At 33.2% G+C, this 12,283-nt stretch overlaps 1 protein-coding gene across 3 annotated transcripts in view; it reads right to left on the bottom strand.

Annotated features, from left to right (window-relative positions):
• TBC1D32 (TBC1 domain family member 32) overlaps window positions 1-12,283 on the bottom strand; it is a 188,890-nt gene that overhangs the window by 100,723 nt on the left and 75,884 nt on the right. For all 3 annotated transcript variants that reach the window (XM_082406091.1, XM_082406092.1, XM_082406093.1), the window contains 3 exons: window positions 10,094-10,232; window positions 7,397-7,484; window positions 5,368-5,486 (listed from right to left, as the gene is read on the bottom strand). In XM_082406091.1, the coding sequence (XP_082262217.1) occupies window positions 5,368-5,486; window positions 7,397-7,484; window positions 10,094-10,232 (346 nt within the window). The remainder of the gene's footprint in view (window positions 1-5,367; window positions 5,487-7,396; window positions 7,485-10,093; window positions 10,233-12,283) is intronic.

Here is a 12,283-nt window from a genome sequence, read left to right as displayed (position 1 = left end):
GAATCTGAGTATTTTTCTCCGGCACAGTTCATTCTTTGGATTCCCTATGCAGAAGCATGCAGTGGTTGCCCATTACTAAACATCAGATCTAAACTCCTTAGCATGACTTTCAAGACACTTTACTAATTGACACTTTTCTTCTCTTCACACTGTCAAAAGCCTCAATTCCCCCGTTAAGTTTCTTCAGCTTGAAGTCACCACTGCAGTTAATCAAATCTGCCTGTGGTCTCCTTCAAGTGACAGCCACATACACAAACCTCTCTTATCCTACTAACGAGCTCCCTCTTGCCCTCCCACTTACTCATTATCCTACTTCATTAAGCTTTCAAATGTTTGCCACATTTTTTCTAGAAGGCTTTCCAATTAAGTCTGTCCACCTCTAGAAGGTCTGTATTCTGCCAATACTTGTATATTTAGTTTGTATTGTATTAATTGCACTTATTTGTAACTACTAAGTTTTCTGCTTGTCATTTTAAAATGTTCACTAGACTCAGAAACTCTGAGGATCAAACACATTAAGAATTTTCACTAAAATCAGAACACTGAGGTAATTAAAAGAATAGTTAATTCAATCTCTCATTTAATAGATGAGAAAACTTGAGGACCAGAAAAGTGAAGTGACTTGGCCAAAGACATATAATCAAAAAATTGGTAGCAGAACTAATCGTATTTTATTTCCAGGCTAAGATTACTCATTACAAAACAAATAATCTTCAGACACTATTTAAAAGTATCACCCTTGCTCCGTAGTCCTGACTGTTCAATAAAATGTTCTGTGGTGATGGAAATGTTATGTTCTGAGCTGTACAATATGATAGTCACTAGCTACATGTGACTACTGATGAGCACTTAAGATATGATTAATGTAACTGAGGCTGAATTTTTAACTTTAGTTTTAAATTTACATAGCTATGTGGGGCTATTGTCTATCATTCTGCAAAAGCAAAGCTATAGAGAGAAGGAGGGAGGAACTGGACTGAAACTTTTAAATGTACCTTATTATATATTGAAGCTACATCACTGTTTCCTAAAATTTAAATCACAATTAAATTAAATCCCAAAAGAAAACAGAATCCCTAGGGAAGAATAATATCTAGATATACAAGCTGGGCACTCAGACTGTTTACCACAATGAGTTATTTCTAGATTTTTCAGCACATTGTTTAGGGGAATATACAATTTTTTTTAAGGAGAAAAGTTAATTATTAGCTTATATTGACATTCCTAATTCAAAGTCAAAGAATTTAAATAAAATCCCTGTAACACTAAACTTGAATTAGAAATATTTCCTAGGGATTAAGAATTAGTATTGTACCACTTTACGTAAAATTTAAGAATCCTGTACCCATACAGATTTGTATAACATTTGATAATTTGTTTGTCCTGTATGGTATAGCTGTTGTATGTTACCTTTAAGTAGAAAATAAATCCAACTATATATCAGTTTTCTTTTAAAGAGTCATATGTACTTACAAGAAATTGAGAAAAACAACAGGTGAGTGAGTATATAACTATTTGAAATTTCTTCTTTTAATCCTAAAAACCCAAATATGTATCAGGTATTTTCCTTCAACCTAAAGAAATTCCTTTAGTTTTATCTAAAATGCAGGTTTGCTGTAAAATATTTTCTTAGCTTTTAAGTTTATTTTGCTTTTTATTATTTAAGAATATTTTTGTTGGATATAGAAATCTAGGTGGACTTTTGTTTTCCCTTCCCAACACATAAAAGTTGTTTCGTTGACTTCTGGCGTGCAGTTTCGAATGAGATACTAGCAAAGTTTTCTGCTGTTCCCCTGTATGTAATGTGTGACTTTCTATGGCTTCTTTCAAGATTTCCTCTTTAGCTTTAGTTTTCAGCAGTTTACGTGTCTACGGTGAGCCTTTCTGTGGTTTCTTTGTATTTTTATTTTCCTTCTTTGCATATTCTTCCTTGGGATTTACTAAGTTTTTTTGACCTATAAATTTATATCTTTCAATAAATTTGGAAGTTTTCAGCTATTATTTATTCAAAAAACTTTCTGCTCCATTCTCTCATATTCCTGGTGTTCCAATCACACATATCTTAATCCTTTTGATAAGGTCTCACAAAACACAACTTTTTCCTAATTTTTTTCTCTGCTTTTCGGACTCTAATTTCTATTGATTTATCTCATGTTCATTGAATTGAGATGACATTATTTCTTCTGTCATCTTTAAACCTTATGTTAAGCCCACCTAGAAAACTATCTCAGATAACTTTAGTTCTAGAATGTCAATCTGGTTCTTATATAGTTTCTGTACTAAGATTTCTAATTTGTTCATTCATTACAAGCATATTTTCTTTTACATGCTATTTATGATAATTGCTTTAAAATTCTTGGCAAATAATTCCAACTTCTACATTTCACAGTCAAGCTCTATCAGTCGCCTCTTCCCAGCAACATTTCTTTTATTCTTCGTATGTCTAGTAATTTTGGATTATATTCCATATATTGTAAGGATATGTTGTGGAGATGCTGGATTTTGTTATATACCCCCCAAGGAGTGCTGATTTTAATTTAGTAGTTAACATGACTGAACTCAAATTCTAAATTCTGACCCCTTGTGGTAGGTGAGATCTGTTAAGTTCAATATAGTTTGAGGGACAGTCACATATTTGGACAGAGTACATACACAGAGTTTGGAGGGCCTGATATGTGCCCCTCCTTCCATATTCCAGTTGTTGTGTAGCCCTAAGCTTTGTGTTCTGGTTTTTCAGGCTTGTTACAGTATGGATTTCTATCTCTGGAGCATCAACTGGTACTTGCCCTCAGGTGTAAATCTGTTAAATCCAGAATCTCTAGCAGTAACATTCTCTTCATCCACATATTGACTTCTCTCCATTTTTTGCCTATTTTTAGATATTCCAGTTGGCTTATTTTTCCTGAGTTTTAAGTGTTTTCTCCTGGAGGAAACTAGTCCACTATTACAGAAAGCAGAAAAGCAGAAATTCTGATTTTTAAAAAATTTTATGATACCCTTTGAATGAAAACTTCCTAAGCCACCATAAAGTCAAAGTCAGGAAGCATTTAATTTTAGTGAAAATTGGTGAACATATTAAATATATAAAAGTCATTAAATTATAATAAACCACTGAGTGCCTAAGAATTTTTTTTGCCACATTACTATATACTATATGCTATATACTATAGCATCTTCTGCCCACCCCCTCCTTCAAATAATCATGACAATTTTCTATTAGATTCGAGTCTAAGTGTTCAAAGCTTTCTTAGTTTTGGTTGGTTGGTTTTTGTTTCAGCTTTGTTTTTTACTTCCAGTTTGAGATAATTGATATATAACACTGCATAAGTTTAAGCGGTACAGCATAATGATTTGACTTACATACATCAGGAAATGATGACCAGAAGTTTAGTGAACATCCATCATCTCATATAGATACAACATTAAATAGAAAAAAAAAATTTCCTTGTGATGAGATTTCTTAGGATTTACTCAACAATCTTCATATAACATAAAGAAGTGGTAATTATATTAATCATATTGTACATTATATCCCTACTACTTACTTATAACTGAAACTTTGTACATTTTGACCACCTTTACCACCATAAAGATATTACACTATTATTGACTATATTCACCACTATACATTTCATCACATTGACTCATTTATTTTGTACTGAAAGTGTGTATCTCTTAATTTCCATCAGCTATTTCACTCATTCCCCCACCACACTTCCCTCTGGCAACCACCTGTCTATTGCGAATCTATGACTGTTATGTTTGTTCATTTGCTTCATTTTTTAGATTCCACGTATAAGTGAAATCATGTTAACTTTTTTATCTTCTACAAATTAGTAAATGATGTTTTTTCTTCACATATTCACATTCATAGACAGTGCAGCCTTGTTGCTGTAGTTGTTCATATTTGACCAAATACTATTCATATTAATTTTAACTTCAAAAATATTTTTTGAATAAAGCAACATATAGGAAAAACCTTAAACATAAAGTTTTGTGGATAGTTATAAAAATCTCATTTTTACAATAAATTCCAGAACTTACAATACAAAAAAAAAAAGTGAGATCATATGGTATTTGTCTTTCTCCATCTGACTTATTTCACTTACCATAATACTCTCTAGGTCCATCCATGTTGTCATAAATGGCAAGATTTCATTCTATTCTATGGCTGAGTAATATTTCATTCTATACCTATACCACATCTTCTTCATCCATTCATACATCAGTGAATGTTGAGTTTCATAAATGAATGTTGAATTTTGTCGAACGCTTTTTCTGCATCTATTGAGATGATCATATGATTTTTATTCTTCAATTGTTAATGTGGTACATCACAACAACTGATTTGCAGATACTGAACCATCCCTGCATCCCTGGGATAAATCCACTTGATCATGGTGTATGATCCTTTCAATGTATGGTTGAATTTGATTTGCTAATATTTTATTGAGGATTTCTGCAACTACATTCAGTGATATTGGTCTGTATTTTTTATTTTTTTCACAGTCTTTTGTTGTGGAATCAGGGTGATGCCGGCCACATAGACTGAATTCTGATGCATTCCTTCCTCTCAAACTTGTAATAGTTTGAGAAAGAAAAGCATTAACTCTTTAAATGTTTGGTATAATTCACCTGTGAAGCCTTCTGATCCTGGACTTTTGTTTGTTGGGAGTTTTTAAAAATTACTGATTCAATTTCGTTACTGGTCATCTGTCTGTTCATATTTTGTATTTCTTCCTGATTCATTCTGGGAGATGGATAAATTCCTAGAAATATACAATTTCTTCTAGGTTGTCCACTTTATTGGCATATAACTGTTCATAGTAATATCATGATTTCTGTGGTACTGACTGTAACTTCTTTTTCATTTCCAATTTATTTGGCTCCTCTCTTTTCTTGAGAAGTCTGGCTAAAGGTTTATCAATTTTATTTATCTCTTCAAAAAACCAGCTCTTACTTTCACTGATCTTTTCTATTGGTTTTTTAGTCTCTATTTCTGCTTTGATTTTTATTATTTCTTTCCTTCTATTAAATTTGGGTTTGTTTGTTCTTTTTCTACTTCCTTTGAGTCGGCATTTGTTGTTTTGCTTTTTTAGTATGTCTGGTGTGTATAGTTTATTAATTGAGAAAAATTATAGTAGGAATATCCTAAAAGAAAAACGTCTTGCAAGACAATTCCCAGGGAACACTGGTATTTGTCTTTTACTAAGTTTATTTTAAAAATAAAAATTTAGAAATAAAAGAAAGGAAGGAAAAAAATTAGGAAAGGCTGCTGGTTGTAACTGAGTATAGATTAAGGTCTGGATGAAGTAATTTGAGAGAGATATTTCAAATCTATACATTGTTAGTTAAATCATTTCTTACCTTTTGACAGCTTTGGTCAATAGGGTCCACTGGAGTAGATTTGGGATGGGTTACTCTAACATCATCTCTTCCACATTCCAGATTAGCCCATAATTCAGTTAAAAGTGCATTAATAAACCCTAAGAAGAATTTTACATCATATTTATAATATACTACTTCTGTGGATTATGGAGGAAAGACATAATTATCCTTCTGACAAGACTGGTCCACACTGACAGAAGACATACTTGTATCCTGTACAAGAAATAACCTCTAACCTTGGTAGAAATTATATCTGCTATTGTTAATATACATTTATGATGCCTCATTATCATATAACTATGGAATGACTAAACTCTCAAAGACTATTTCCCTAGAGGACTGAATTTTGAGCCCCAGTTTTTATCCTTTAGCCAATAACCTCTCTGAGCATGTTTTCCTGAAAAAAATAAGGTTTACATGTTACTCAGCAAATAAGCTAATAGTGAAATGCAGCCTGAAAGCTGGGGTGTATGTGTGTAAGGAAGGAGGTAGCCCAGAGGCACAGTAAGCATCCAAAGAGTGTGTGTTCCCTTTCTTTAATGTAACAATTTTTTTGTATTTCCATATGCTTAGAACAATTCTCCACTTCATACAACTTCTGGCTCTATACAGTCTTTAAATTCTCCTGAGTCAGATACTATAAATCTAAAATGAAAGTGATTATTAAGCCCGATTATCAGATTCCTTTATGAGGAATGAAAGCATATGGAAAGGTGCAAAACAGAACACCTAATCATAAATCAGTAAGTTCGTAATAACACATTAGAGCAGAAAGGGTCCTTTGGTAGAATGGAAAACATATAGGCTCTGAAATCGAAAATAGCAGTGTTCAAGTTACAAATCTGCCAGCTTGTTAGTTATACGTCCTTGAATCTTTTGACTTCTAAGAGCATCAGTTCCTGATTTGAAAGCTGAAAAAGTGTTGCATTTGAGGGTTGCCATAAAGTATAAATGGGACGATATACACAGAGGTCCTAATATAGTACCAAGACATCAGAGGAACTCGAACAGTGTTAGTCTTCCTTCCTTTGTCCTATGAAAAACTGCATTTAATCCTCTCAAGAAAAGTTGGATACTATGAGATTTAGAAGCTTAATGACTTGAGCAACAAGAAAATCTGGGATTGAATCCAGTCTTCAAATGCTTCCATTAATGTGTCCCTCAGTACTATAAATAAATTGGATTTTATTTTAAGTAAAAGAGTAAGTGGCTCAGCTTAGGACAGCTTCTGCAAGAAACGTGTTTCATAAGTATTCCAAATTAGTCCAGCCAAAAAATATTTAAGATACACTACAGAAAAATATTTACATTTGAGGAGAGAATCAATAGTGACCACTGATGTTATGATTCTTCACTTCTAAGACTTAAATATAATCACAGCATCTCTATTAGAGATTACATCTTGTCTCTGGTTCAGGGTTCAGATAACCTTAATATACAATATATTAAATCTCCCAATGTTAGAATGTCTTAAAAATCCAATCTGTAGTAGATAATATTCAATACATGCCAACTACAAACTCCAAAAATAGCAGTGAAAATTAAGTGGGTGAGAGAGAATCTTTCAAGAAAGGAAGAGAAAAAGGAATAAGAAAATGGCATGTATGTGTGATAACTATTATGACTGGAAATCTTGACTTATATATAATTCACTGAAACTGAGCATTAAATCCCATCAGATGCAATTATAACAAGAGAGGATGACAAACTTTTGATTTATAAGATGAAGGCTTCTTAAAGCCATCAAGTATATCTCAGTTTAGGTCATTATGCGCCATTGTTCTGAGGAAAGAAAAAATTTATATATATTTTTACAGAGAAAAAAAAAATTCCTAGTGGGATTTCATGGAAGAGAAAAGGTAAAAACGAAATCCCAGTAACATTCTTTTACCTAAGGCCTAACTTGGGAAAAAGAACTTTAGAGTGAAATACCTGATACTTGATCATGGCAGTTAAATTTTGTATAGACTCGCTCATTTTATTTAAATTATAATTTTAAAGAACTTACCTGAACTTTGCAGTGCTATTGCACCTGCCGCTGTTGATGCCACTTGTGTAACCAGAACTCCATAGTCAAACTTTGTATGCCTGCTGACCTAACATAAATAAGGAATAATGAGAAGCAGGAAAACACAGAATGCTAATAGTTTATTTACGTGTTACACGTAGAGTTACTGATTTCTTTATTAAAATGCTGGACAGTCTTTCAAGGAAAGATAACAAGAGCAGAAAAAACTCAAACTATAACAATCAGTGAGTTAATACTAATGTAATATTTTTAATAATCTTGTTTCAGAGATCTAGGTTCTGGAACCAGCCCTAAAACTATGTTGCTTCATGACCATAAACAAGTCACTATGTCTCTAAGTCTCTTTATATATAAAATAAGGGACTTTGGACCAGATGAAGAGAAACTCCTTCCAATTCTAATTTCTGTTATCTTACTATCTTATTCTTTAGGTTGGTTCTTCAATAATAAATTCTCATTAATTAATCTGTATTGACTGCCAGTTTTTTAACTGGGCTTTCAAATAAACAACTTTAAAAAGAATAATGGTATCTTCTTAAAAATGACGGTTTTAGAGGCAATGTGATTTTTTTCCCTAAAGAAGGAAGTTATATACACGCACATGCACACACACACACACACACAATCTTCATTTAACATACAGGTTTCTAAACAACATTGTAGAAAACCTTAAATAATTTGTTATTCCACAAAGAATATCATTCATGTATTCATGGTACAGTTCAGAAGTATCTCTTAGCAGAAATCAGAATAAGAAAATAACAAAGACGTTAGAAAATATTCCTCCTTCCTCAGACTTTATAGGTCAGCCTGATCTTAGACAAAGTGTTTGACTTCTAAACAGAGCTAACCATTTAGAATTTGTATTTTTCAACATTTCATTAAAAGGATAAGGATATGTTTTTATCAAATTTTGAAAATATAAACTATACATTCCATTTTAAGGGCAAAAAAAAAAAAGGTGTGTGGGGGGGGGGACGACTAAAAGACCATGGGAAAGAATTAGGTTTATTTCTTAAATTTTTTTGCTGCTCATCTCTATAAATTTGCCTTCCTTTTCCATTTTTATTACTCTTATTTTCCATTTTCCTTAATTTATCATCCATTAGTTCCACAGTGGGATAACACAGAAGTACAGCAAGATAAATGTCTATCTTTTTTCCCACTTGCCTTCTTCCATGACAATGGATAAAACACCTTACTCATCAACCATCCCAAAGGACACTGCTGATTCAGATATTAGTAGCCACAGGGGTTTTCCAGATCAACACTAAATACTAAAAAGGAAAGGCAGAGGAAAACTTCAGAGAAGCTAGAGAGGCTTCACTAAACAAGACTTAGATTTCATGGACACTGTTAAGACTAATCTGAGTTCTAGTAGTAATGCCATCAATAACTACATGTGTGAACACAAGCAGATCATTTATAACCGGCCTGGATCTCCAATTTCTCTTCAGCAAAATTAAGGAAAGTCTAGTTGCTTTCTTACAAGATAACTGAGAATCTAAATGTTCAAAAAATGTCTTGAATGGTGTAAATCAACATTAAACTATTGTACTAAATTATATGGTTGTAAGTTACTGATGTCCAGGGAACAACATCTTCTATTACAACGAACAGTATATTACAAAGGAAGACCAGATTGTTTTAAAATTTATGAATATAAAAAAATGACATCTAGTCCTAGGTATATTATCACAACAGTGAAAAGGTATGTCTGCATGGTCTCAAGAATCTGAATGAGAAAGAAAGATATCTTTCAGTTGCTTGAATATTTTCAAAAATGGAAAGAAAAAAAAAAAAAAAAGGAAACCCAAATGGTTAACTAGTACACAAGGAGAAGTTCAAACTCACCAGCAGATCAAAACACAATTTATGTAAACTAAAAGCCTGAAAACCTTCTATATTTGCTATAATCTGAATGTCTATCTCCTCTCAAAATTCCTATGTTGAAATCCTAAGCACTGGAAGTAATGGTAGGAAGTGGAGCCTTTGGGAGGCTATTAGGTTGTGAAGGTAGAGAGTGCTCACGAATGGAATTAGTGCTCTTATAAAAAAAGATCCCCAAGAGGCCCTAGCCCCTTCTGCTAGGCTACAATAAGAAGTCTGAACATCAAGAAACAATAGCTTCCAGAGATAAAGGAAACACTTTTAAAAGCATATCTATGATCCTAAGAAGCCCTGATGTCTAGGGATATTTACTTTAACAGCAAAATGATGAATATACCTCAATGATCTCTGTCTGATAAAGGGATAAATTTATAGTAAATTTTATTTAACAGTACCAAAAACAAAACCCCTCTACAAATATATTTATTTCTTCCAAAATGTGAACCCTAAACTCTCAATGACACATACACTTAGACTCAAAAGGTTTTTCTCCTGGAATTCCACCGAGTTTCAGTATAGCCAGATGTTTGATATCGTTATAAAACATCTAGATGATTAACTGAGTTTTTCAATTTCATCCAGTTGTTTCAGCCTGTAAAATACTCATAGATACCAACATCAACTCTCTAAAGCTTTCCTGAAAAAATATCGTTAAATATTACAATGCTACGTGGTTTTTTAATTGAGGTTTAATAATTTCTTCACACAAAGAAAACAGAATAATGTTCTTAATAGCTTTTACAGAAAGGAAAGTTCCTTTTGCCTGTGGCCGATGGTAATTCGCACCTGTAATTCTTTTGCGTATTGGTTGAACATAAATGTCACACATTCATTGATGGCACCTGTTCTTTGAAGAAGTTGTAGTCCTTTGGGAGTGGCAGCAAAATTTAGTAAATCGTCTAACAAATTCTCTTCCCAAGCCATACTGAAACAGGTAAAAAGAAAGGTATGAACGTCTTTATTGTACTCAAAACTGGGGGAAAAAACCACAAAAAACAGCTTAATACTACTAACAATTAAATTTATAGAGTACACATTAGCTGCAAAGTACTCAAATGTTTAAAAATAAGATAAACATCATGGTTTCCTTGACAGTGAGTTGTTTTTCTTATTTCTTCTATCCGATAATTTTCCTTCCTAAATGAATCAAATATTAACCGCACATGTCAGCATTTTCATTACACCTAGATTCTCTCAATCAGGTCTTAATTTCATTCTGTTTTCCTATTATAATTCTGCTGTGTCTGGATTCCCCAAGCCCCAACTTTCCATTATTTCTATACTTTCTTTTCATTAAAGAAAAGATCTGTCAGTATTTGTCTTCTGACTTTCTAAAGCATATCAGGCATTTATCTTTATTTTCATTGGTTCTTAGTCTTACTTTTGGAGAATAACATTTTTTCTCAGAATACTTCTAAAAGGCCAGTAACATTCTCCAGAGAAAAAGAAAAGACAAAGAAAACAACTTGAAACATTCAGAAGACACACAGTAAATAGGAGAGTCAGAGCTAGCAATTTGGAAACACAGGAGAGGATATCAGCACTTCATCTGAAGTACCGGAAGTAAGAGAAAATTTTCTACCCACCCTACTGGATATTCCTACTTGCCTAGAAAAAAAACTGGATATTAAAATAGGTCAAAATCAAATGTTTATATGTACAGTGAAACAGAGCATGGGAAAGTGTGCCTTTTTTTGCCCAAGGAAGTTTCAGAAGTATGTTTTGAAACTGGTAAGAGATTTGAAATCCAGAACTTTTCTGATCAGAAAAGGAACAATCAGTATATGCTGACACATATCGATCAGTGATCACACAGCAATGGTCAAAGATATAACCATGTTCAAATACAAAATAAATACCTTGGACAAAGAAGTAGGACTAGTTCTCAGGCAAATGCAAGCAATGGAAACCAAATTTGGCTCCAATAGGATATAACGGACTCAAAGAGTTGCATATGAGATGTATGACCAGCGGTAAGCTCACTGATTAAGATTCATGACTGGGTAAGACTACTAAAAATAATATATGTTTAACTAAAATTAAAATATATAATTTATATACCTAAAGAAAATATATAAACAAAATATATATGTATAAAACTGACGAAAATTGGGGCTTTTGAGAAGCCATAAGCCTAGGGAGACTTGAGGATACAGAAAAAGCTTCATTTCTAGAAATGAGCAGATAATCAATTCATCTTCTAACTTTTAACAGTATATGCAATATCCTCATCGTCACCGACAGGAGCCTCAAAATGCCAATACAATGTTTATTTAAAACATAGGGGTAGTAAAAGAAAAAAAACATAAAACTGCTGGACAGGGAAGAAAGAATATAGAAATAGAAACTGGGGGAAATGAGGGAGGGCAGAAGGGAGGAAAGTAGTGAAGGAAAAAAAGACTCATTTTTAAATGGACTTGCAATCAAACTTCAAAAGACATCTAAAGCTAAGAGCCAGCAGAATCAACATTCGTTAAATGAATCCATTCCAGCTGAAATAATTTAGAAATAATGATTAGCTTTATTTATGATACTCAAAGGAAATTTTTTAATCTTCCATTAAGACTGAAGCAAAAAGCAGAAATGAAAAACAGGTAGATATTTAAAAAAAAAAGAACCCATTGGAAATCTTGGAAGTATTTGTTTAAAAATCCACTTAAAAAGCAAATAAGGGGACTTCCCTGGTAGCGCAGTGGATAAGAATCCGGCTGCCAATGCAGGGGACACGGGTTTGAGCCCTGGTCCGGGAAGATCTCACATGCCGCAGAGCAACTAAGCCCGTGCGCCACAACTACTGAGCCTGCATACCACAACTACTGAAGCCTGCACACCTAGAGCCCATGCTCCGTAACAAGAGAAGCCACTGCAATGAGAAGCCCGTGCACCACAACGAAGAGGAGCCCCCACTTGCCGCAATGAGAAAGCCTGCACGCAGCAACAAAGACCCAACACAACCAAAAACAAATTAATTAATTA

This window comes from Balaenoptera borealis, assembly GCF_965194805.1.
Source record: "Balaenoptera borealis genome assembly, chromosome: 9".
Classification (NCBI taxonomy): Eukaryota; Metazoa; Chordata; class Mammalia; order Artiodactyla; family Balaenopteridae; genus Balaenoptera; species Balaenoptera borealis.
Note: the sequence above shows the minus strand (reverse complement) of the source record. Positions and strands in the feature narration are given on the sequence as shown.